Below are 26,432 nucleotides of genomic sequence, written 5' to 3' on the forward strand. Positions count from 1 at the left end.
ATCTACATTAACTTGTTCCATTGTAATTCATCTTAAATTTTAATTCCTGTGTATAGAAAGCCCTGGGCATATAGTAATGTTATAAGTTTTCTAAATAATGGATGACATGGTTCTTTATGATTTGCAGTGCACATATTTCGAATGATTTTGTTCTGTATTTTTAGTGTCTGCACTATGTTTGTCAGGTCATCCCAAAAACTATACCATGTCCAATAATAGATTTAAAGTAGCTTGTATATGCCACTTTTTGTGTGTTCATGTCAGTTGCATCTGATAATATTTGCACTGCAAATACAATGTTGCTCAGCTGATTTGCTAGATACTCTTTGTGTGCCTGCCAGCTCAAATTATCTAGATTTAAACCGAAGAATTTGACTGAGTCAGCTTCTCCTATCATGGTTGTTATGAACAATCTCAATCTGCTCAATTTTGACTGCTTTGTTTTGAAGTGCATCTTGTGAGTCTTAGATATGTTTAAATTCAACTCATTTAGCTGAAACCAATTTGTAGGGTACTGAGGGTACAAAACTCAGAGCTGGGATTTTTTTATCCTTATTTTAAACTAAGACAGAAGTATCATATATGAACAGTACAGACAGGGAGCTGAAATTTAATGGTAAGTCATTAACATAGAAGAGGCATAGGACTGGGTGTAGCATGGAACCTTGTGGAACACCCTAAGATTTTTTTTTTTTTTTCAGTCAGAATAATAATTTGCCCGATTTAAAGAAAGGCTAACTCTTTGCTTTCTGTGTGATAAGTAGGATTTAAGCCATTGTAGGGCACTGCCTCTAATGTTGTACTTTTCAAGTTTGTAGATAGGCAATGAATGATTGACCGAATCAAATGCCTTTGTGAGGTCGCAGAAAATTCCTGCCACTTTATTGCTCCTGTGTAATTATGCAATTAATTTTCTTAGTGAAACTGTTCACTGCATCTATGGTGTTTTTTCTTTGCTAAAAACCAAATTGAGTGCTTAGAATAATAGAATATTGCGCACTGAAGTTTTGAATTTCGGTAACAGCAACTTTTTGAGATATTTTAGATGTGACTGGAAGAGTGAGATATGACAATAATTTCCCATGACCTCTCTTGCTCCGTTTTTGAAGAGTGCTTTGTCTTCGGCATATTTCAGTATCTATAGGGAACGTCCCTTTTCAGAACATTGATTTACTGTTTGAACTCGTGGATTTGTAATGTTGTTGTGTCCTGCTTTAATAACTTTGGTGGGTACTCCATCCCAATTTCAAATTTTTTTAATGGTATGATTGCATTCTCTACATCCTTCATAGAAACTATTAAAAAATTTCTAAGGTGTTCAGAGTTTTCATTTAGGCCAAAGGGATTTACTTTGTTGTGATAATATGTTCCATTTTCATCAGACTGCTAAATTTATAAAGAATTCATTAAAGCACTGTGGTATTTGACTTAGACTTATAATAATGTTTCCTTCAAGTTTAATTTTTGAAATTTTTTGGTTACGGGCTTTAAAAACACTTAACTCGGATGTAATGACCGACGACACAGCCTTTGTCTTATTTTAATGGTTTAAAATTAGCCTGTTACATGCCAACTGTTTTGCTGCCGTGACAACTGTTTTAAATATAATTTTACAAAGTCTAACATATTCAGTGAAATCAGTATCTTTATAATATTTTAATTCTATGTGCAAAATTGCCTTTTCCTTACACTGGAAAATTTTATGCACTGGGTAAACCATTTTACTTTCTTTATCACTGTATTGCTGCAGGGTATAGGTTGAAATGTTTTGTGAAAGACACCAAGAAAAATATTTAGAAATCTTTTAAAGTTTACATCACTTGAGTTACAGTGATCAGAAACCCATTTTTCTCTTTAAACTTATTACTAAATATTAGCAAGTTCTCTTTGCTGAAGTTCCTTCTCATATGTTTTCACACTTGAAATGTTGCTGTCTGTCTGTGGTAGTTTGAGATATCAGTATTAATATTAAAGTAAGTAAAGAATTAGAGAAGATTAAAAACATAGACTGGCAATAACAAGAAAATCATTTCAGAAAAAGAGAAAATTTTTAATGTTGAAAATAAATGTAACTGTTAGGAAGACATTTCTGAAGATATTTGTATGGATTATAGGTTTGTACAGAAATAAACTGGATAGTAAGTAGTTCACAGGAGGAGAGAATAGAGGCTTTTGAACTGTAATTCTACTGAAGTATGCTGATTATTATGTAGTGAGGTGTTCAACATCTTTTGAAATTGTGTGATTAAGTTATGATTGCCTTTACTCTGATATACTGAACTGCTGTTTCTTAATTCAAAGTTTAGACGAACCATGTATTTGTTCTTAATGTTGCCTTCTGTGACGTTGCTGCTATATCTATGCTGATGCCCTGGAAACTCTTATCTATCTTCAGATTTCCGTTAAGTGATTGAAAGAACTTCCGAAACATGAATATATTGATTCTTCAGTTCCAATAAGATGTGTAAGGTAACTGTTCTTATACAATGCGTGGACATGCACAGCTTCATCTCTCTTCTGTGATGTCACTCCCATTGCCATAGTAAATACTGTTCTGTGCACACTTCCCTTCTCCGAGCCAGGACGTGGCTACATGGAATAACTGCCCCACCAGCATGTATTGCAACACGTAGTAAAAACACAAGCCAGTGTACCTGTGCAAATAATAAGCTGCTTCCCAATAGTGCATTGTTTGAAACTCTTTACCAAATAAAAGTATATTCAGATGTCACAATCATCATTCATGGGTTAGGTAGAAGTCAGGTAAAACATCATTATAATCAGAATGACATGTTAAACCACACTGACCCACATTGAATGATGTCGCCACCTAACAAACAAAAACATTTGTAATTGCAGATGAACTTTGGAATTCACAAAAGAAATTGGCAACAACTCATCTCTTTTAGGTCACCATCTTTTAAATTCTGTAAACTGAAAGCTATTAATGTATAGCATTTGTATTACACATCATTTCATAGAATTCTAATGTACAAAGTTTAGCCATAAAATAGTCATACATTGCTTATTCATATTCTGTGTATACTACCAACAAAGAAGGCCAGTAAACTTGTTAATCCTCTATCTTAATTCCAGTTGTATCATCAAATTTGGATTTTATAATTTAATGGTGCTAGTTAGATAACAAGTGAATATATTTGTGTAATTATGCCCAGAAGCTACCTGTGTGTTGCTTCCAGCAAATCTTCATGTAAGTCCTTAAAGTTTCTTAGTTTTGGTAAGACCTATAATGTCTTAACTGTTAAGTTATTTACACATTGCTTCTTTCTGTAGCTCATTCTTCAATTCTCTTTCAAGTTAAAATTAATTGTTTCGCTCATCCCTTTACACAAAACTCATAGGAAACAACATCGCTACCTCAGTGCATACTTGTTCATGGTGTCTCTATCATCAAGCAAGACGTATGCAAGGAGGTATATAATAAATTACTCATCGTGGTGATCATGAAATGTTTCCCTCATACAGTGTTGAGATGGATTGATATTTGTTTGCTGTTTTTGTGAAACATCAGTAGAACTGTAACAATAATTTGTAATTTTTAAGTTGTTTACATTATGCACGTGGCTTGAAGGTGCATGTAATCTTTCATTTGTGATGTACTTGGCCAGAGTTCTCAGTGCTCCACAACTAGACTGACATGTATAAGAACCTTAAATTCATTAATATTTAACATTAAAAAAAATTAATCTGTAGTTAAGAGGGACTTGTTCATCTTGCTCACATTCTTTTATTTCTTGTACACATATTAAATGCCCAGTCTTTGCCATAAATATAAGTGCTCATTATCAATTAAGATTTCAGAACAGCTTTTACTCAAATAGCACCGTAATCGACTATCTATGTTTGTCTGTAAGCAGAGGTTCATTTCTTGGCTACAAGTTGCTAGTTAGCCATTATTAACTTCTTACACTGTTGATGTTTCATCTAGGAAGAGAAAAAAGTGCCCACTGCATTTGTCAGTTTGTTTAATGTCTGCCAGCATTCTTTCATTTGGAAGGTGATATATTGTTTCAACATAATGTATTGCTTCTTGTTTCTGTTTCCCATAAATTGAAAAGTACATTGAGGGCACTGCAGGTTTTTGTTGTTTGTGATTGAAAATTCCAGTATGAATGTCTTGAATGAATCTGAAGGTATGAGAGATATGGAAAACCATACTTACTTGTCATTTGTTTCAGTAATTATTTATTTTTGTGAGCTAGCTGTTGGGTTATTAGCCCATTGTCTAGTGTACCTGCAAAGATGTTTTTGCACACACAGGGGTATGAATGAACAGCAAAAAATTTACAGTTATCAAATAATTTAATTGCTAGTAAAATACAAAATAATACAACCATAATAATATAATACTCAAATAAATTAAAAATGAACATTATTTATAGTGGGTGACATGTAATTAAATTTGAATAGTTAATAAGTCAGGTGGCAGCATCAAGAAATGGAGAGTAATTGAAGTATTGTTCAATCAGCAGCTGTTCAGGAAGTTTCTTATAGTGCCTTTTGATCTTTTGTCTTTTAAGCAGTGGTAGTTAATGCCTTCTGTGCCTAGAGTGCACTATTTTTACATCTACTACATACGTATGTCTGGTTCCAATCCAATGCTGGGCAAAGGTAGAGTTTGTTTTCTGTAGATACCAGCTTATGCTGTGTTTTCTGAGTCAGGTGCACACTGATCTTCCTGTTTTTCCTATATAGTGTTAGTCATACTCTCTTTGCAGCTGATCTTATAGACTCCACTTTTGTTTGAGGACTGCTTGTCTCTGCAATTGAACAAGTATTTTTGTACTGTCTCAATAGTGTAGTAGGTCACTGAGTATTTCCTTTTCATCATAATGTTGCTTGTTTTAGCAGACAGTCTATCAACAAATCATACTACACATCTTTTTCTGCCAATCATTTGGTGTTTTAGCTAAATTTTTTAGCTTTTACAATACCATCAATAAAAGTGAGGTGATGACCATTGTTTTCAGCTGTTGTTTTGGCTGTTTGTAGTTTTTGTTTAAATCAGTGGTGGACATTGGAACTGACTGCAAACTGTGGATCATAAAGTGAAAAATGGCATGTTTGTGAAAGGCAGGGTGCAAGGAGCAACCTGGAATTAGGAGTCTGTGTAAGTGCCTTTTCTGTGTGTTTTAAATTGATGGCTTAGAGTATTAATGTTAATATTCACATCTTAAAACTCCTCATATTTTGTTGCTGAACTTTATGTTCTTCTGTTGTTTGTTCATCATCTTTGTTGCTGTATGTATTGATTATCATTTTTGTTTTCAAGTTCATGTTGTGAAGTTGTGCTTGAGTTATTCAACTGTGATTTTGATTCGATTTGTTGGCCAATTCTGTTGTATTGTTCAAGCATGTGAAATGCAACTTTGATGGTTTTTGGTGTGGTATCAATGTTACACTTCCTATGCATGCTCTGTAACCAACCTAAATTCAACATCAGTAGATTTGTGTATTAAATCTTCTCTTGGTCACAGTTATTGATGATTTCTGAGATGGCTCTGCTACTCGAGTTCCACCTGAACATGTTGCAGAAATCTTCACAGGAGTGGGTGGGTACTGAAAAAGAGCGTTAAGTGTCTTCCAAGCTACTTGAATAATGTAAATGATTGAACTGTAAACCTTCTGGATTAACACTTTCTCTTACAAAAGAGCATCCTGTCTCAGTATACAGTCCCATATACAGATCAAAATGGTGTAGTTTCGATAAGATCAAGACAAGACGTAGTCTCTACACAAACCAGTTTGATGGTTATTTGTCATGGTATTCATTGTAGCCACGACCTTTTTTTCTTTCCTGTCTTGTCTACTAAACACTTTCAAACCACAACGCCAGGGAACAAGTGGCCCCACACAGCAGATCGGCACGCCCTCTCGCTGTCCCGTCTTGTAGAAATGAGGTGTTCTTCTATGTGCACATGTTGAAGTAATATCTCCCAAAGTGGGATGTCCCAACACTTGCTTATTGCTAAACATCATAAACATCTTTGTTGTCATGGAAGCCTGGAAGTGAGACATGTCATTTCATGAAAATGTCGTGCTACACTTCATATGTCCCTGTCGAGACAAAACGTGTCATGTAAACCATCTTAATCAACTAATTGCAATAGTTTGGAACATGTTGATTTCAATTATTGTAACATTATTTACAATTAATATCCTTTTTTACCCACTCAGACTGACTTTTATTTCATAGCTAAAAAGTAAATGAGAGCATTATTCCTTCCCCCCTCCCCCTCCCCTCCCCATGCGGTTCTAGGCACTTCAGTCTGGAACTGTGTGACCGCTACGGTTGCAGGTTAGAATCCTGCCCCGGGCATGGATGTGTGTGATGTCCTTAGGTTAGTTAAGTTTAAGTAGTTCTAAGTTTTAGGGGACTGATGACCACAGATGTTAAATCCCATAGTGCTCAGAGCCATTTGAACCATTTTTTTTTTTTTTGTAGTCAGCGTCAGATGCCGGTTCTCTAAATTTTCTCACTAGTTTTCCTCAAAAAGAACATTGCTTTCCCTCCAGCAATTTGCATTTGAGTTCCCAAAGCATCTCACTACAGGTTAAATATTTATCATACTAATGTTTACAGTCATCGTACACTTTGGTAAGCTCACTTGGACACCTAAATTGTCTTTTAAACACGCCATTGAACTGACACAGTGTCTTAAATTGGTTCTGGTCTTTGGAATCACATTACAGCTCATCTCACAATTGTTGAAGCTTGTCTTGGTTTTCTTCTTCATCTCCTACAGAATTAGGTGTAGCACTGGTAGGTTCAACTTTTTCTTTTACTTTCTGCCCCACTAATTCATGTAGCCATTCCTCCAAACTAGTCAGTGTCTTCTGAGCAGTCAGTGTTTTGTTAAATTCTCTACCCTACTCTAACATTGCTATATCCATAAGTAGCCAGATATCAGTGCATGCGTCAGAAACTATGAGAGAAACACCTGAAGCTGCAAGGAGGAAGGACTACGTGTGAAAGAGAACATGACACCAAGCAGTAGCAAGCTAATCGTGGCTGACGAAGGACAGGACACAGACAAGGATGAGACCACAGCAGACTATGTAAGCAATGAAATGCAAATTGGAATCATTCACCACAGTTATGACAACAGGCCAAGAACAAAGAGAGAGACAATCCAGATCATGACCACAGAGAAAGACCAAGAGCTAAGTGAAGTTGTTGTTGAATAGTCATTCCAGCGATGATAGTAACTGACAATATCAGACGTGAGTAAAGAACTGACTGACCATTTGCTGAGAGCTGTAGTTATGTTGGCTGTAAGGATCACTACTGGATGGGATATTCACATGGTAAGACATGTGGTGCGCTCGCACTGTAAGTGCAGTGCTATGGTGAGACAGCACTCTCAAAAGGCCATCTAGGTCAGTTTCCTGCAGTGGACATTCAACTTTTGTGGAGGTGGATATCAGCACCCTCCCCTTGAAACCTGTGTATGGGAGGAAACACCACGGATGGTGCCATGGTGATTGGAATGGAACATGGGTAAAGGTTTGGTCACTTTAGCCACTGGCTCTGGGAAGGGAGGATATTTGGTTGCACCCATGGCGATGTCGCTGGCAGTAGGCAATCCAGGGGGTTCCACCGATCTGTGTGGATGTGGAAGGAACTGCTTGTGCAACAGTATCGACTCATAGGCTGACAGCAGAGGTGCCGGGCCTGAAGCCACATTGTCACCAGAAGATGGTTGAGGAGGCAGTAGTGGATGCAACAGGTGTGCTGGAGGCCATAGCTGGTTTTGGTGTGGCACTTGAACCTCCTCTGTCTTCGGACCAGTGTAACCTGCCGTCCGTGAGTCTCAACTACCATCACCAGTGCCCAAGGTTCAGTACTCCTCTAGGATTGGTCCCACACAGCTGCACCAGGAACATAATGCTGGGAAGGATGGGAGCTTGGCTCTGAAAGGAGGGAGTATTAGTAGATGAAGCAGGATCTGCAGTTGCAACCCATGGTGGAGCTTGGTGGCGAAACTACACTTGTTAAACAGTGTGGTTTGGTAAGTGCTCAAAAATAAAATGAGGGCTGACATAGTGGCAGAGGATTTGACAACTTTTTTCATCTACTGCTTAAAGGCCCAAGTGAAACATCCAACATCATGATCTGGTGAAGGACTGTAAATATGTTTTATACCATTGGCGTTGCAGAAATATTTGTGGGCTGGTGCCGTGAATTGCAGCCCAGTATTGGAGACCAGTGTGTGAGGCAACCCTACAGTGGCCAAAACCCGAGTCAAGGCTGTGAGGATGGTGCCAGTCATGGTGGATGCTGTGCATGCAATATATGGGTACTTTGCGTAAGTGTCTACAATGAGCAACCACATTGTTCTAAAAAATAGGCTCACAAATTGAGATCGATACAGTCCCAAGAGAGTTTGATCCCCAGCCCGTATACATGTCGGCGAGCTAGTGCCTTCATGTGGGACAGCCCCTAATGTCACCAGTGCTGCAAGCTCAACACCCGTTGGCGCAAATCTGCCATCATGACCACCCCCTCTGCTTCTGATTCAGTGTCCAAGAAACTAACATCATCGACAATGAAGAGTCTGTGAGCAATTTGTTTCCAGGAGCGGAACTCATTCATCAAGCAGTGGTTGAGGTAAGTTGACCAGCCATGGTTCACTTGGAGGAGGACCTGCCGCTAGGTGCAATTCTAGTACATGGTGGTGATTATATATATGAGTGGCTGTAATTGGGAAACTTTTTTGCGTATGCTGCCACTCAGTATCAATGTGGAAGCAAAGGACTTCCTGTTGGTCAAAATCAGTGTCCAGGACAGCGAGTGGATGTAACAATGCGTCAGCATTTGAACGCTGTCCCATGGATTTTTAAAACTGATGGTATGATTGTATGCACTCCGGAACAGTGCCCAGCACTGGAGGCATTGGGCTGTTCACTCTGTAAGTTTGGAGTGCACCCCAAATAATGCCACCTATGACTTATGTTCAGTAATTAGGGCTAACTGTGTCCCAAAAAGATAGACATCAAATTTTTTAATGCATATCCTGTCATAAATGCCTCCTTTTTAATCGGAGAATAGCTGTGCTCTGCAGGTTTCAGTGTATTTCATGCATAGAATATAGGATGTTCGAAGTCACTTCCATTTGTTTGTGCCAAGACTGTCCAATGTCATAGATGGAAATGTTGTCTGCAACAACCAATGGGCAACTGGGAAAGGATGGCATGAGGCTAGGGGTGGATTACAGCACAGTTTTCAGTTGAGTAAAAGTCTGTTTGCACCCAGGGGCCCCGTTAGAGGGCACACCCTTTTCATGCTTCTGATTGAGGGATTATGCAATGTGGGCCATATGGATAGGAACTTGGAATAATAGTTGATGTTGCCCAAAAATGCCTGCAGTTCAGAAAAGTTTATGAAACAGGGTAAGGAGTCTACAGCAGTGACATTCTGGTCAGTTATTCTGATTCCCTCTTTGGTGGGCCAGTGCCCCAAATACTCCACATCTGACTGAAAAAACCTGCACTTCCCTAAACAACAACAGAGACCTGCGTCCTGCAGGGTTGTAAAAAGCATACAGAGATTTTGCAACTGCTCCTGGCGGGAGGGTCGCATGGCAGTGAGATCATCCAAGTCATTCATGCAAGCTGGAATGTGCTGCGTCAGTTGTCCTAGAAACCAAAATACATATTAATGGCAACAATGTTCTCTGATTCCTCATCTAACAGTAAACGGAGGTAAGCATCGGTGAGGTCGATATTGGATCAGTATTCCCCTCCAGCAATTTTGTTGAGGAGATATTCCAGTTGGAGATATTCCAGTCGGGATAGGATAAGTTTCCACCTGTGATTGAGCATTGAAATCTCCACACAATCTGAGGAAACTGTTGAACTTTCTGACAATAACTAGGAAAGTGTCCCCTGTGCCAGATATCACTGGCTTGATAACTGGAGCAGCCTGGAGATAATATAGCTCCTGCTTCACATCGGCACATAAGGTAACAGGAATTGGCCTGGTGTGGTAAAAACAAGGCATGGTGTGTGGCTGTAGGGTGATATGCACCTGAAAGACTTAGGCACACCCCAAATCCAGCTGAAATAGAGATGCAAATGTATTGCAGAAATCATTGAGTTGATGGAAAGAAACTTTGGTTGATACGGCCTTAATTTCATCAGATATAGGAAACCCAAATGATGGGTGATTGATGATAAATAACATGATGAGCTGCATAATGCTTTAGTAGTCCACAGTGATCATCAACTGCCCATGAAGAGGAATAGTACCATCCACTTACGCCACCAAACACTATGAGAGCAAGGACAACTCGGGTGGTCCCAGTGGTACGTAGGTTGCCTGATGAAAGAAACAGTTACCCCTGTGTCCACCTGGTCTCCTTGGTGAGAAACGTGAAGCAAGAGAAACAATTTCTGTGTGAAGGGGTTGCCTGGTGAAACAGGACATCTTCCTCTAGCATTACGTTTTCTCAGCAGTAGTTGTTCATACCAGTATTATTTTTCAAATTTTGGACAGGTCAGTATTATCTCAGTTGCTTTTGTGAAAACTTTCATATAATTTTATAGTCAATATGTTAAATCTCAAGCTAAAATTTATGAAAAGGAATTACTTTGTAAAATATTTTCGCTTTGATGTTATAATTGATAAGTACTAGTTCTGAATGTACAGTTAAAATCTTTTTGGAACACTTGAAATTATGAATTATTTGCATACTTAAAATTTCTATTATTAATTATGCAATCCTGTACTGTTTACTATGTTTATTTCTGGATTCAGTTATGAAAAAATAATAGAAATTAATGATGTAATGAATACTAGTGGGAATTCATTTGTTAAGAAAAATTGTAAACGCTTTGGAATATTGTTATTTCCACAGTGTGTGAGCTTGCCTTTGATGTGATTGGGGGTATTTTTGTATAATATGTGTGAACAATGTAATTTCGGCTTTGTTAAGGTGAAAAATCGAAATACTGCATGATATACTAAAATGTGAGAAAATTAGTGGAAAATATATTTATGTGAAAAATTCTGCAACAACAATCTTCCAATTTATTTAGTTCAAACCAATCGTGAGGACCTGATGTTAGATTTTCAACTTCAAGAATCAGACCCCTAGACAAGAACTGGAGCCATCTCAATATGACAATCTAAGTAAACTTGAAAGTTTATTGTAACCTTTGCTCCTCTCAGATCTTCATAAAAAACGTTGCTTATTAATTACTTGGACTGGGCATTGTTTAATATGGGCAATAGATAGAAGAATGAAGGAGGAGGGAGATTACACTGGGGAGACCACCGACTGCAGTCCACCTATGGTGCCCTGGTGTGCTTGTGGGGCAGGATGGGAGCAGGTTGCATGGCTTCAGTGCACTGAGTAAGATACCCATCTTTGCTAAAGTGCATGCAAGGCCCTCAGCATTGCGGACCATCTGCCAATGACTGAGTGGAAAAACACTGCGGGCATGAAGACATCGGCCCTGTGACCACCGATGAGGTGTGACCGGAGGCTTGGATGGCACAGAGACATCAGACAATGACAAATCATAATGTTGCTACAACTTGGAGGTCAATCTATGCCTGTGATGCTAGGATGGAATGTGTGGTGGTGGGTTAACTGCCACAACTTGTACCCTTGCAACGAGTCATTCATTAGCAGCCTGCACAGTAATAGTAATCGATAATATCAGACAAACTGTCTGACCATTTGCTGGGTGACCGTATTTGTATTGGCCACAAGGAATACTATTGGCCTGTGTATTCATGTTACGAGATGAGTGGCATCATCACACTGAAGGGCAGTGCTGTGGCTAGACTGTGTCCTCTAATGGCCATCTAGGTCCATATGTCTGAAGTACCTCATTCATGTCATTTCTTACTAGGTCATACTGTTCATTGACTTCAGTCTCAATTGCCTCCCATGCTTCAGGTGACCACAGGCATACAATAGCCATCAAAATGAATATTTAATTTTCTAAAAATATTTAAATAATAAATAATGTCGCTTCATATCCATCCCTCTACAACAGTTCAATTCTTTGGAGAACTTAAACACAAACAAAGCACACAAACTCTCTGTTCTGGGCTGAGTACAGCTCACTGGATGATGAAAACATCTCATTGTGCTGCAGTACCACAGATCAGTATATGTGTATCCTAAGTAGTGTGTCAGTGAGCTGAGCTATGGACATTGTTTGAAGATGAGCCATTCTGATGTTGATTGTCAGATGCAGTAGTGGTGTTGTGGACTGCTGAGTCAGTTGTAATCCTCTGACCCAAGACAGGAAATCTTCTTAGTCAAACAATGAAGTCTTCTTATATTGCCATGTTCAGTTTGACTTGAACATAGTCGTATTTACTGTTTTTCTCTGAGTTGCTATGGACAGCAAAGTATAATCTGTAACTCCACTTTTATAGTTCAGTTCTCTTAGATTCGTCTTTTAGGTAGTATTTGAAAATAATTTTATTCTTGTAGTTCACTTTATTTCATTATACCACAGATGTTTACTTTCTTTATTGTTTGTTGTTGATGCTGGTCATCCTTGTCAATGACACATTTTTCCAAGTTGTTCTGACAAAATTTGTGTGAAATCTGCTTATTATCTGTTTCTGTAGCACTGCTATTCCAAATTCTTTCATGGTTACCATAATAAAATGCAGCGATGGTGGCTTTTGATATGGGTGTCAGTGTTATATTTCTGCGTGCGAGCTGTAGTCCTTCTATGTTCAAAATCTGTAAATTAATTTAGTAAATTTACATTCGTTTGCTGTTCTTGATGTTTGATGAGGTGGCCATGCTATCCATTTCCTCTTAACTGTGGGTGCTGGAAGAGAGCATTAATTGTCTTCCAAGGTACTTAAATGATGTAAACCATTGAACTTTAAAACTTTTGGACTAATAGTTTCTCTTATGAAAGAGTGACATGTCTCAATATATAATCTCATACACAATGTGGGTTGTCAGATGAAAATGATGTAGCTTGGATAAGCTCAAGACAAGTAGTCTCTGCACAAGCTAATTCAGTGGCCATTTGTCACTGCATCCATTGTAGCTGTGACCTTTTTTCTTCTTCTTCTTGTCTTCTAAACATCTTCAAATCGTGACACCAAGTAACAAGTGGCACCACACAACAGTTAGAGACATTCACTCTCTGTCCCACCATATAGATGTGTTGGATTCAAGATATTCTCCCATCTGCACATATTGTAATATCTCCCATAGTGGGGTGTTGCTGCACTTGCTTACTACTAAACGCCATGGACATCTTTCATCATTGTGGGAACCTGGAAGTGAGACATGTAATTTATAAAAATGCCATTTCACACTTTACATGCCACAGGTACTTACAAATGCTGAGTACAACACTATGATATTTGCGTAAAACTTTTGTAATGCAAACTCTGCTGCTGCTGCAAGTTGAGAATACAGTAGATGATTTCTTAACCAGAGAGTACCAGATTCAGGAGTGTTTACTCGTGTTTTCACTTAACTGTGCAGGACTTTTGCAGTGCTGAGCAGATATATTTCATCTGAATGTGGGAATGAATAGTGTGTGGATGAAGTATAAAACATTATTCAATTGGGAGAATGTTGTCATTCAACAAGCACACTCAGAATTTCTACATGTATTGGAGTTCCACTAAAAGAATATGGTAGAAATTACATATACAAATCATCTATCTTTATCATTTACTGTGAACTCAGTAAATTGACTAAATGCAGATCCTATTAATACTGTTTACTGTATAGGCCCCTTTTACTTTTGGAAATGTCAATAAAACTCATAACTCACTTGTCTAGTGAAAACCCATATGCTTTTCTGGAGACACATTTTCAAGAATGCCTCTCTGTAGATGTGTAGTGTGATTGACAAGGCCTGCTGTGTTAACACATTGTCTTATAGGGCAGTGTTTTGTAGACTTCCTTCAAAACAGGCTTCCAGCATTACTGGATGATGTTCCTTTGGCTTCCAGTGTGATGGGTTCCCTGCACATTCTAGTTATCAAGTGGCATTTAATCTAAACCTAACATTGCTCAGAAGATAGATCAGTAGATGTGGTCACATCTTTTGGCCGCCAAATTCTCTGGACTTTAGATTTTTGCCTGTGGCGATGGTTGAAAGATGAAGTCTGCATAGGAGAAGTAAAAACAAAAGGTGAAATGATCACTGATCATTCGGATTATGAATAGCATTGCTCCCATACCAAAATGCCAATTTAATCTCAGAAGAGCCATTTTTTATTGTTGTCAAGAGAGTTTGAAAGTGTATTAGAGTTGCAGATGGAATTTATGAAAATTGACTTTTGAATTTAATAATTTGCCTTTGCTTACACTTGTGTGTGAGCATTTGGGTTACATTATAACAGCTGTATCTCTTTAACCAATAAAAATTTGTTCCATGCTGTGTGGAGCAGTATTTAAAGTAGTCTACACATCACTTTGTAAAATATTTACTATTCCTGCTGAAACAATCTATGTATCTCAGTTCCAGGGGACCATTAAAACATAGCCACAACATAAGGATATCATATGCTATGTACACAAATGCTAAGTACACTAATTCCTTGTGAATTTGGTAGTAGTTACATTGGTCAGTCAATACAAATTTTCAGGAAAAATGGTTTCATTGAATATATATATCAACATTATTGTTACTATTTCTACTATGCTATTTCAGAATTAACAGGAGCACTGTACAGTTTCTTCAAATTTGTAAGTCTCTTGACAGATCAGCAGAGAGTTTGTGAAGGGCTGTCCATGACTGTAGTTTGTAGGTTAGAGATATTGTTGCTAGTAATATGCTACCTTGAGGCACAATATTTTCTTTTCTTTTCTAAGTCCAATTTGTTTCAGACATACAACTAGCAACTTACTTATGTCACTAGTCCAGCAAAAATTAAAGAAAAAGTTTGGCATACATGATATGCCCACATTTTATGTAATTTCTTTCTCTTTCTCTCTCAACCCTCTCGCCTTGATAAGACCACAGCAGCATATCAAAGAGGTCATCTCAGCATATTAAACAAATAAATTTGAGCACCTTGCTGCGGAATAAGTACAAGTGTTACCTAGCAAGATAGTACACACAACCATCACTTCTCACACAAGAATCTTGACAAAGGAACCATCTTGGTTCTTGACAGAGGTTTGAACTATGCTCACACACCACATATTCTTCGTATTATAGACATCGTCAGTGGACTGAAACAGAGAGTATGGCATCTTTGACAGGATGTCATTGATGGGCAAGGCTTGCTACAAGTCATATTAGTAGCAGCCAAGCTGTCAAATATTAGTAGAGCAGAGAGAGGAGGAGTTCTTGTTATGCAGAGAGACAAAGATATAATTGTGCTTTCCGCTGACAAAGTAAATGCACAGTCACTTTTAATACCACAGTGTATCATGACAAAGTGTCATTACTTTTGGAAGGTAGTATATACAAAACCATGAAACGTGACCCTCCTTTATCACTAACAGAAAAACAGCAAAGGTAATGAATAACTCTGGCCTAACAGACAATGTGCTAAAGAATCTGTGCATATGATCTCCTAGGCTGCCAAGGCTGTGAATTTTGACTAAATTCCATAAAGAAGACATTCCATTGCGACCTAACATTAATACTATGTATCTTTTCAATGTACAGGCTTGCTAAATAACTAACCAAATTACTCAAGCCAATAGTTGGTCAGTGTGAACATCACATTAAAAACTCTCAAATGTTGAAGGACATAATTAAACAAAAATACATTAAAATTATTAGCAGACAACTTCACTCCCACTAAGTTTTGTATAGTGGTAAATTTTATGAAGTGACTGAAAGAATAGCCATGGATTCTTCATTGTCCCCAGCAGTATCTAATTTTTTTACACTGTATTTCAAGGAATACACATTAAAACAGCACCTCTTCATCCATCTTGCTTCTTTTGCTATGTTGGCAGTGGTTTTATGGTCTGACCACATGGAAAAGAAGTTCTTCATCTGTTCATTAATCATATGATCATATGAAAGGTATGCACTCTAATATCATGACCATCGCTGAGATGGAAAGAGTAGAAAAATTACAGTTTCTAGATGTTCTACTTGAACGAAAACAGATGAGCAGCTAGGCCACTCTGTTTACCAGTAGCCATCACATGCTGAATGATATGTCAGTGCTCAAACCTGTCATCATCCAGCCCAGAACAAAGCAGTTTGAAACATATTGATACGTAGAGCTAAAAATGTAGTAAGGAATGACTGGAGTTCAAGATCAGATATCTATGAAATGTATCCCAGTAAAATGGCGATAGTGTACAAGATTTTAACTTGCCCATATTTAAGAAACAAAAACACAGGTATACTCAATCATCAGATGATGATCAGCCTATAACATTTCTTTTGACAGCAAATGAAATAGGCTGATTCTTGGGCAGGCATAGTGTTCAATCCATTTTCTGACCATCAAAAAATTTAAAGACATGCCGTGCCCAGTTAAAGACAGGTTGGCCTTGATGTTCATGAAATTTATAAAATTCCTTGTGAATTTGGTAGCAGTTACATTGGTCACTCAACAAATGATTCAAGAATGCTGCGCAGAGCACCTGTGCATTAAATATTGCAATTTTTACAAATCTGCTGTTGACTAGTGTGACCTCATGAGCAAATATATGATTATGTTTAATGAAACAGAAATATTATCCCTTGCATTTACCTGCTGGGATTCTGTTATCAAAGAAGCCATTGAAATAAGAATGTGGAACAACTGCTTAAACTTGTACAGAGACTATACCTGTAGTAGTGTATGCAAATGGGCACTCCATGGTGAAAGACAACAGATTAATGTAGTTTAGATGTACTTTTCATTCCAGTTAATTCATACTGAGTAGGTCGTCCAGGTTGTAGCATAGAGATGTTGAGTCCTCCACCTTCACAAAACCAACATTGCCATCAGTGTTGTTCTGCTATATTTATTGACACAGTCTCTGGACACATGGAAGTTCCCTGACTTCGCGACACCTCCTCTACATAATTAAATGAAAAAATAAAGTTACAAATGACCATAGAAAACTGATGACGACGATGATGATGATGATGATGAGGGAGGAAACCATCCAAAGCTTGAAACTGAACTCAAATTTGATGTGGCAAGAACTCTGTGAAACATTTATGCAAGAATGTCGCCACAAAGAACTATATTGTCAAATGAATGATACAGGTGTTAATTTCATAAATAAAGCATCTCAGATAAGATCAATAGAGAAATAAAGTATTATCAGTGATTATATTGATTTGATGATGAAATACTCGTCTGCTGCATTGATGAAAAACTTCCACATTTACAGTCATACTTCAAATAATTTAACAAGCGTACGACTGTACTATGTTACTGAAATGATACACTGTAATTTGTGATTCTAGGATATATTAAAGAAGCAAATGCTATGTTATTTTTGTTTACATAAACAGGCAAATAAATTAGAGTATCACAGAGGAATGACAGGTTGGAAAACCTGTTGCCTACAAGCTTCTAGCACCTCTATTATGTTTTGAGCCTGAGGGCTGTGTATAGCAGATGTGAGATACTTAAGTGACATCTGGTAGATTGTTTGCTACCATGAAGGTAAGTTTACATTGCAGATTTGTGGTGTACATCTAGAAATAGAGCTTAAGTGAATTCATTGCATCATATGATGACCAATTTATGTGTCTTTCTTAAGTAAAACCTAGAATAGATTGTGCAAATGATCTTGTAAATACCTGATTGCTTGTTTTTGTTGCGACTGTGAGGAAATTAATGCTGGGTTTCGTTATTCATGTAGAAACTTACTTTAATGTTATATATTTTGAATTGTGTACCAGTTTTATAGTAGGCTCTTTTGATAAAGGGACTGCTGAAACATTTTGTGTTTTTTGTATCTGTTGATAACAATTGAGTTATTTTATTTCTGTTTGCTTCTTTTTTGTATTATTGAGCAGATGGTCAGTTGTAGATGGGAAATCTCCATTATTTATACATATGTGTGTGATTAATTTAATTTCATCCAAAAGATCTCTTGTGCCATTGTAATGTTTGCTGCCATATTTATCATACTTTTGTATGCACCTCCAAAAAAAAAAAAAAAAAAAAAAAATAATCAGATTTTATTTTTTAGGACAATTTGTCATTCTTATTTTGTTTGATTACAAACCACAATATTTCATCCTACAAAGCACGGCACCTGATCAACACAATAGCTGTAACAGAACACATGTTAAATTGTCATTACTCTGTTGTATATTGGAGTGATGACAATTCTGCAAAAATTGCACTTTTGTATTGGTACTCATATAGAATGAAACAGGCTACATTTACTAATTATTTGGAACACACGCTAAACTGCAGTCTTTGCATAACTGCCAAGTTGATTCTCAAGTTAAGGAAAGACAAGCGCATTGTATGTTGAACAGCAACCTGCCTAACAAAGCTCAAAGGTGCTCTAACCAACTTTCTTTTGGTTATTATTTTACTTCACATTTGTCCAAAATAATATGATACTTTTGGTGATATTTACCAGAAAAAGGATATTTATTTCCTGTTCTTTGTTGTTAATAACATTTTGTTTGTTTCAGCTAATCTTGGTGTTCATATTCGCATAAATCATTCAACAGAAAACTTAATCCCGTGCACAGTTTGCAACCATGTGTCTGTGTCTGAAGCAGCAGCTAGAGAACATGAGAAAATTCATTCAGGTTTGTCTTTTATTTGGAACAGCTCGAGGATATTATATGGAAAAATTGTTTTGATGTTAACTTTTTGTAAGTGAAACATGTTTTTTTTTTTATTTTGTGGATAGTAAAAAAAAAAGTGCAACAAAATGTGTTGTTGAGTCTGACAAGGAACTGAAAATATCAAAAGGAAGCTTGAAGATGAACATTCATTTGTCAGAGAGAAGTAATTAGCAGTGGGACTGCCAGACACTGTGTAACTTTGCATTGACATATTTACATCACTTACTTCCGTCCTAAACCTCATGTCATCTTTACTTTGGTAATGTATTGTATTTTCCATCAGCATTAGCTTTCTCTTATTTACCATCCATATCTTTCCCTGTTTCCTTTTTGCCTTTGTTTTGCACATATATCACCCTCCCTGGCCAGCATGGTCTCTGTGGACTTTTGTGGCTCCCTGTAGCACTGCTCATGACCACTTCAACTGTAGCACATGTTATCCGCCAACTCATAGATCATACTTAAACATTACCTAAGTAGAAAATTACTGTATTTTACTTCAAAATCGATGCACCCTTCCTCTACACATTGTTCCCATCATCATTTCATGTCAGGCTCTTATTTTCCTGCTAGCAGCAATTGGTAATGTGCAAACGAATGTCGTCAAATCACAGGCCATCTTATAGCCCACAGTACAGTTTCCTCCAACTTTTTAAGTTCTCAAACTTGTTGTTACCAAAGGTCCCTTTATAATCCTCTAACACTTTCATATGTCCATTTACAACACCTATTTCACTTTTTCACATTCATTTCTTTAGTTTTCCCTCATCAAATACCCTTCATTTTTACATCCAGTATTCCTCTATAAATTTTTCATCACTCACTGACATCATTTACGTCTCTTTCCTCCTCCCTAGTGACATCCTATCCCAAATGAGATCTTGCTCCATTTATCTGCATTAATTCAGAAAAGTATCCTTTTTCCCAACTAAAAGGTGGTCCGTCACCCTGTTCCGTAAATGTTGCCTAAGCTTGAAATAACCTTCTCCCTCTCCCCAAATGAACTAACAAAAAAATTCTTCCATGTGGATGTCACATTTCTGTTAAAAGGATTGTTCGGCAGAATATAGTTGGATAGGTTTGTGTATGTACTTATGTATGTGGCTTGGAAAAGAATTTGTCCAGAAGCTAGTGAAGCTTTCAGTCTTATGTGCCTGTCAAAATCTCAGTGCCTCTACTATTTGGCTTAATAACCTTCACATCTAAATTATTTTCACTCCATTACACATTTCCATTACTGTATTAGTGTGTGTAGATTTACACGTTTGTGACAAACTTTCCAGTAATTTGTAAATGAAAATTTGATTGAAATTGTAGACTTATGACACATCTTTGAGGACTGTTAACTCATGATCCATGGCAGAAACAATAACTGATCGTATATTTCATAAATATGCACAAGGTGCTACCCAAAATTTCTGAGAGTACCCCATTAACATTCAGGAAACTTGCCTTACATCTTAATTTCTGCCATCGCCTTCAAACTTTGTTTCCTTGTGCTTGTAAGCAAAGCTTCCAACAATTTTCCCATTATTACAAAGAGTGCTGGGAGTTTTCTGCTTAAATTGTGTTCAAAATTAGTTGCAGTTCCATTTTAATCTCGTCTGTGAAGTTAAAATCGACTTACAGTTAAAATCTCCCTCTGCAGAAAAACTTAGGAGACTGTTCCACTCCAATGATATGAGTTTAGCACCGCTGGACCCAACTCATCACACGCCACACAGCCATACACTCATAGATATAATAGCAACAAAGCGACCAGATAAAATAATTCGCGCCAATCAGACATCCGCTCCAGGACTCTCTGCTCATGACGTGATTTTCTTAAATTACTCAGTACATACTACCAAAGAAAAATCTCACCTGGTAACCTACAGAAACCTAAAAAATGTTAACCATGACGCTCTTCAAAAGGATTGCTCAGACATCCCTTGGCATGATATAAGCAATGAACCGACTTTAGACGGAAAAATTCGGGAATTATGTCGCAAAATTATTGCACTGTATGATAAACATGCTCCTCAACGCACTGTCAAGGTAAAGAGAGCTCCCGCTCCGTGGCTCACCACTGCATTACGCCAGTTAATGAATGAACGTGATGCTGCACATAGGGCCTTCAAGCGTAACCCAACTCCCGAGGCGTACGAAGCTTATAGGAAACTCCGAAATAGAACCAAGCAAAGCGTGAGGAATGCCAAAATCAGACATGCCCGCTCTGTCGTATGCGGCATATCAAAACCTGCCGCACTGTGGAAAAAGCTGCGCAGTTTCGGTATAGGGAAGCGAAGATCTGACGCTGTTTATCAAGCGTCTGCAGAAGAATTAAACGATTTCTTCTCAACAGCCGTAAACTGCCACGCAGCGACAAATTACCAGCCCCAAGATATCAATCTCTCGAGAGACAAGTTTTTCCTAAAACATGTCACTACCGGCACAGTACACAAGGCAATTATGAGAATCTCTTCCGAGGCAGTAGGAAATGATGGAGTGAGCATTGGCATGATTAAGAACGTCGTAAACACTATTACTCCAGTTATCACAGACATCTTCAACCTGTCTCTTGTCAGTAGTACATATCCTACTGAGTGGAAGCAAAGCTTAATTCAACCTATACCCAAGACTGACAACCCTAAGTCGCCAGGTGACTACAGGCCGATCAGCATACTTCCTGCAATATCTAAAGCCCTAGAACACATCGTCCATGAACAGCTGACAGATTACCTCAAAACTCATAACATCCACGACAAATATCAGTCAGGTTTTCGAAAGCACCATAGTACAGCAACTGCATTAATCAAAGTAACTGATGACATTAAACATGCTATGGACAGACGTGAAGCTACCATCCTAACACTGCTTGACTTTAGCAAGGCTTTTGATACAGTTGACTTTGATATATTACTAATTAAAATGAAGCAGTTGAATTTCTCAAACAGCGCAATACACTGGTTCGACAGCTACCTCAAAAACAGAAGTCAACAAGTCATTTGTGGATCGGAAAAGTCATCATGGAAAAACGTGCGCTCTGGAGTTCCCCAAGGCTCCGTCCTTGGTCCATTACTCTTCTCACTGTACATCAATGATATTTCTTCAGTGATTCACTCCTGCAACTACCATCTATATGCCGACGACATCCAACTGTACATAAGTGCAAGCCCCAAGAACATTGCTGACGCAGTAGCGAGTATGAACGCAGATCTTTGCTCTGTTTCTCGATGGGCACAGAACCTAGGTCTGAAACTAAACCCCAAGAAATCCCAGGTCATACTTATATCTCATCCAAAGTTAATCAGTCGGTACTTTCGCGAAACAGTCCCTCAAATACTCCTCAATGGTACCCAACTACCATACCAAAAAACAGTAAAAGACCTTGGAATAATCTTGGATGAACACCTAAACTGGGAAGAACAAACAGTCACAGCTTGCCGGAAATCGCTCTCCTCCCTACATGCAATTCAAAAGTTTAGAAAAATATTTCCATCCCACGTTAAACAAAAATTAGTCCAAACACTAGTCTTGCCTAATCTTTACTACTGTGATGTAGTTCAACATGGCACAAATAATGAAAATTCGAGATGCCTCGAGCTAGTGATGAATGCTTGCGTTAGATACGTATGCAACATACGGTTGTATGATCATATCAGTCCTTCATACTCCCAGCTAGGTTGGATACGCCCACATAAGGCACGCGATCTCCACACGATGTGCTTACTTCATCGATTTCTTAGCCACTGGTGCCCCCAATACTTATCTTCTCACATTAAACACCTATCATCATTCCACAACCGCAATACCAGATCGGATACGTCTAGCATCTTGGCTGTACCTTTACATAACACAAAATCTTTCTCCGTGTCATTCTCCATCTCAGCCATACGACTATGGAACGCGCTCCCCTGTGATCTGCGTCTTATCCAAAACCATTCAACATTCAAGAGGGAACTTAAGACTTACATATTAGGGACGGTATAGCCACCATTGTTGTGCCCCCCCCCCCTCATCTTTTTCTTTCTCCTCTCCATCATAGCTTCGAATTTTACCATTATATTTCTCTTCCTCTAACCTATCTACCTCTTCTATATCTCTTTCACCCCATTCCATCGTCTTATGTCTCTGATTGATGAGAATAACTTACAAGCTGCAAGAATATAACGAGAAAATTCCCAACTAGCAATAGGACTGACACTCATATAAGAAAAATATGTTTACTTTCATATACATAGTCATTATTATTATTATTATTATCATTATTATTATTATTTTTATTATTCTTGATTGTTATAATTATTTTTTGATTGTTATAATTATCATTGTACTACTTTTATAATCTCTATTTTTTTCTTTAACATTAATACTGTATAACATGTTATATGTCCTAATTTTCTGTAGACACTGAAATTTGTTGAATCTGAGTATGCCTGGTTAGGTGTAAGAGAGGGCCTGAAGGCCCTAATCTTGCCAGGTAAAATAAATGCATAAATAAATAAATAAATAAATAAAATGACGCCCTTTAAACTTAAATTTAATTTTCTGGAAGAGAACAAAATCGGAAGGGGCTAGATCAGATGTGTTTGGTGGGCAAAGGACATCTGTCATAGTGTTTTTACCCAGAAATTTCCATCACAACCAGTGATTTTTGTGTAAGCGTGTTGCCATGATGCAACAACCAGTTTTTGTTCTTCCATCTCTCAGGCCATTTAACCATTTAAGTATAACGTCTTCCTCCAGTCACCTCAAACTATCATGGAATAACTTCCCTGTGACTAAATATGTGGAAGAAATACCTTGTGGACAATTGCATGATTTTTTTTTTAAGTAAAGAAAATTGATGTTGCTGCAAAAATGACCCATTATTTTGGGCCACAGAGAGGATGGTCCTCCACTGCCAAGGTCACTGTTTTGTTTCATGTTCATAACTACACACCCATGATTCTTCAGCAGTTATGACCATGGGCAAGAAATTTGGATCATTTCGAACTGTTGTCTGCAGTTCAGTGTACACCTGATCCTGCTGGTCTCATTGGTTGACATTTGAAAGATGAGGAACAAACTTGCAACTTGTCTCATGTACAGTTCATCATCTAGAACATGTTGGTATATCCCATACAAATGTACAGTGATTTCACAAATATCTTACTAGGTCTACAATTTTGCTTCCACCATTTTTTCTTCAAGTTCAGGACTTTATTGTGAAAAACTTACAAAAAAATTGTGATTCATAGTATTGCCCATCGCTGGCCACTAAATTCTCCCATCTTTTGGATAACATATGAATCCTATGGTGGAAGAACTGGACGTCTTTTTTGGGGATCCATGAATGGATTCAATTTTGCACTTGTTCATATAATCGGAAGTGCTGGTCAGCCCGACTGTATGCCACTGATCAAAAAAGTTGGTAGTCAGAGAGATTAACATATGGAGAATGCGGCGGGAGGTATAGGACTCCTCATTTCAACGTTTCCATGTATATTTTGAAGGGTTTTGCGACATGGGGTCGAGCACTGACATGCTGCAAAATTACCTTTACATGTCTATCGCTGTATTGTGGCTGTTTGTGTTTCAGTGCATCATTTGCTTTCGATATTGATGTCTTGTGACTGTCTTCTTCTGGTTCAGGAGCTATGAAAACGTTCTGTCTTCCACTGCCATGCCGGTCTTCGACATCAAAATCACCATTCTAAAGGTGTTGAAAACATTCTCTGCACGTTCTTCCACTAATAGTTCCCTCACCATTGGTCTTACCTAGCGTTTTAAGAGCCACAGCCACAGATTTCTTCACATTAAAGCAGAAAATTAAAACTTCCACAGATGGCGAGAAATGGGTACGTAAGTTAACGTACTTAATTGAGAATAAACTTATGATGCAATCACAAGTTGACTAATATTTTTATGACGTTATGTTTACAGATGCCTAAGCTTATTGTATTACACCTATGACCAACCACCTGAACTCCACTTGTTGCTACTGCCGTCTATTGCAAAACGGCGGAAGCAAAGTTGTAGACCTAATAAATTGCATGCCTCCTGTCCTTGTGGATCAGTTCAAGCACTTATGCTGTCATTTACAGCATTGTCCCTGGTGACAATGGGTCCAAACGTTTGTCATGCTTCACAGACTCCTGGTCAGGAGTCTGCCTTCTTTAAATCACTTACACATTCAAATGTTCTTGCCTGACTAAAAGGGTGCTCACAAAAAATCCTTAGGATTTTGTGAGTTTCAGTTGCAGTTTTTTGAGCTTAAAACAGATTAATCCAGATCCTTTGTTCCTTTAAGTCAGCCATTTCAAAATCTGCAGACCCAGCAGAATACAGTGCAAAGAAATCCACAAACTGTTCACCCTGATACACTCACAGTGGCACCACATGGCAGACTGGCAGTGGAAGTTTGTACTGCTGCTTGTTTGGGCACAGTATTCAGATTGTCAGAAACTTTGGATAACATTTCACATAATGTATTTTTTCTGACATATTTCACATTCTTGACCATCTTCTTGCTATTGGTCTGCGGAACAAACAAAATATTTAATCTAATCTAGCAATACAAATAGACTATTTGTGTTGATTTTGTGCTGGTCCAGTTTCCTCTCTTGTGCCTATATTCCCAGTTTCATCAGTACACTTGACAATATACCTGGATGTTTGTAAGTATGAAATAGCAGTCCTTTAAGAAAGAAATGCACACTTGCTGGTGTATCATGGAATGACTATGACATATTATTTTTTCAGAACTTTGTGAATGTGCAGTCATTCCACACCTATGATTAATGTACAGATAGATTAAAGTATTAAGTCCTCTTTAAGAGCATTGCTAGTTAGCATAATTAGTTATGGCTTATCAATTCAGTTAACTGGTCTCGGTCCATGAGTTGGTCAGTCACTCAGTATGCCTCATATCTTACTGTAGATATCTTAGACTTGCTTAGCGCACACTGCTTTTCTCATATAGATTGTCTGGCCTGCACAGATTTTTTGTTTTTATTTAATTGAACTTTTGTATTGTTCACAAACTGCAACACCTTCTAAGCTTTTCATGCTAATTAAGACTATACAACCATGGTTTTTTCTGAATGTAGTTCTGACCTAAAAGTGATTATAGTACGTGGAGTCCAAAGTTTTTGTTTATCATGCGTTTTTTGTTCTTGTGGAGATATTTCCATAGCAACTTCATCCCATAACAATATTCCTTTATATCTAACTGAGGAGTGAAATATCAATTTTTATAAGTTTAGCTTTAAACTTTCTTTGATGTAACAAAATATTGTCTTAAAAATGTTCATCCCCTCAGGGGTTGAATTTCTAGAGACATTGAAATATGTTTTTTCTTATTTCTGAGAAGTCAAATACCAGTTGTTATAGATGTAGCCTTAAAAATCTTTTAGTAGTTTTTTAGTAATTATTTATTTTCAAAAAAACCTTTCACTCTGTGTTTTATGCCCTTAGTGGTTGAATTTCCAAAAATGCTGAAATGCGTATTTTTTTATTTTCTGACTGAGAAACCAAATGTCAGTTTTTGTAGTTCTAGCTTCAAAATTCCCTAATTAGTGACATACTTTCAAAAAGTCTTTCATCCCCTATTTCAGCTCCTTAGGAATGGAATTTCAGACAATCCCTTCTTAAACAATGCCTACAGTTTAAGATCCAGACACTCTCCAAACTTCGTGTTTCTGTCCTTAGCAGTTTGG

General features: G+C 37.7%; 1 protein-coding gene across 1 annotated transcript in view; it reads left to right on the forward strand.

Annotated features, from left to right (window-relative positions):
- LOC124798878 (gastrula zinc finger protein XlCGF48.2-like) overlaps positions 1-26,432 on the forward strand; it is a 310,319-nt gene that overhangs the window by 205,867 nt on the left and 78,020 nt on the right. The window contains exon 6 of the mRNA XM_047262410.1: positions 18,592-18,711. Within this exon, the coding sequence (XP_047118366.1) occupies positions 18,592-18,711 (120 nt within the window). The remainder of the gene's footprint in view (positions 1-18,591; positions 18,712-26,432) is intronic.

The sequence above is a fragment of the Schistocerca piceifrons genome, chromosome 5 (assembly GCF_021461385.2).
Source record: "Schistocerca piceifrons isolate TAMUIC-IGC-003096 chromosome 5, iqSchPice1.1, whole genome shotgun sequence".
NCBI classification, from domain to species: Eukaryota; Metazoa; Arthropoda; class Insecta; order Orthoptera; family Acrididae; genus Schistocerca; species Schistocerca piceifrons.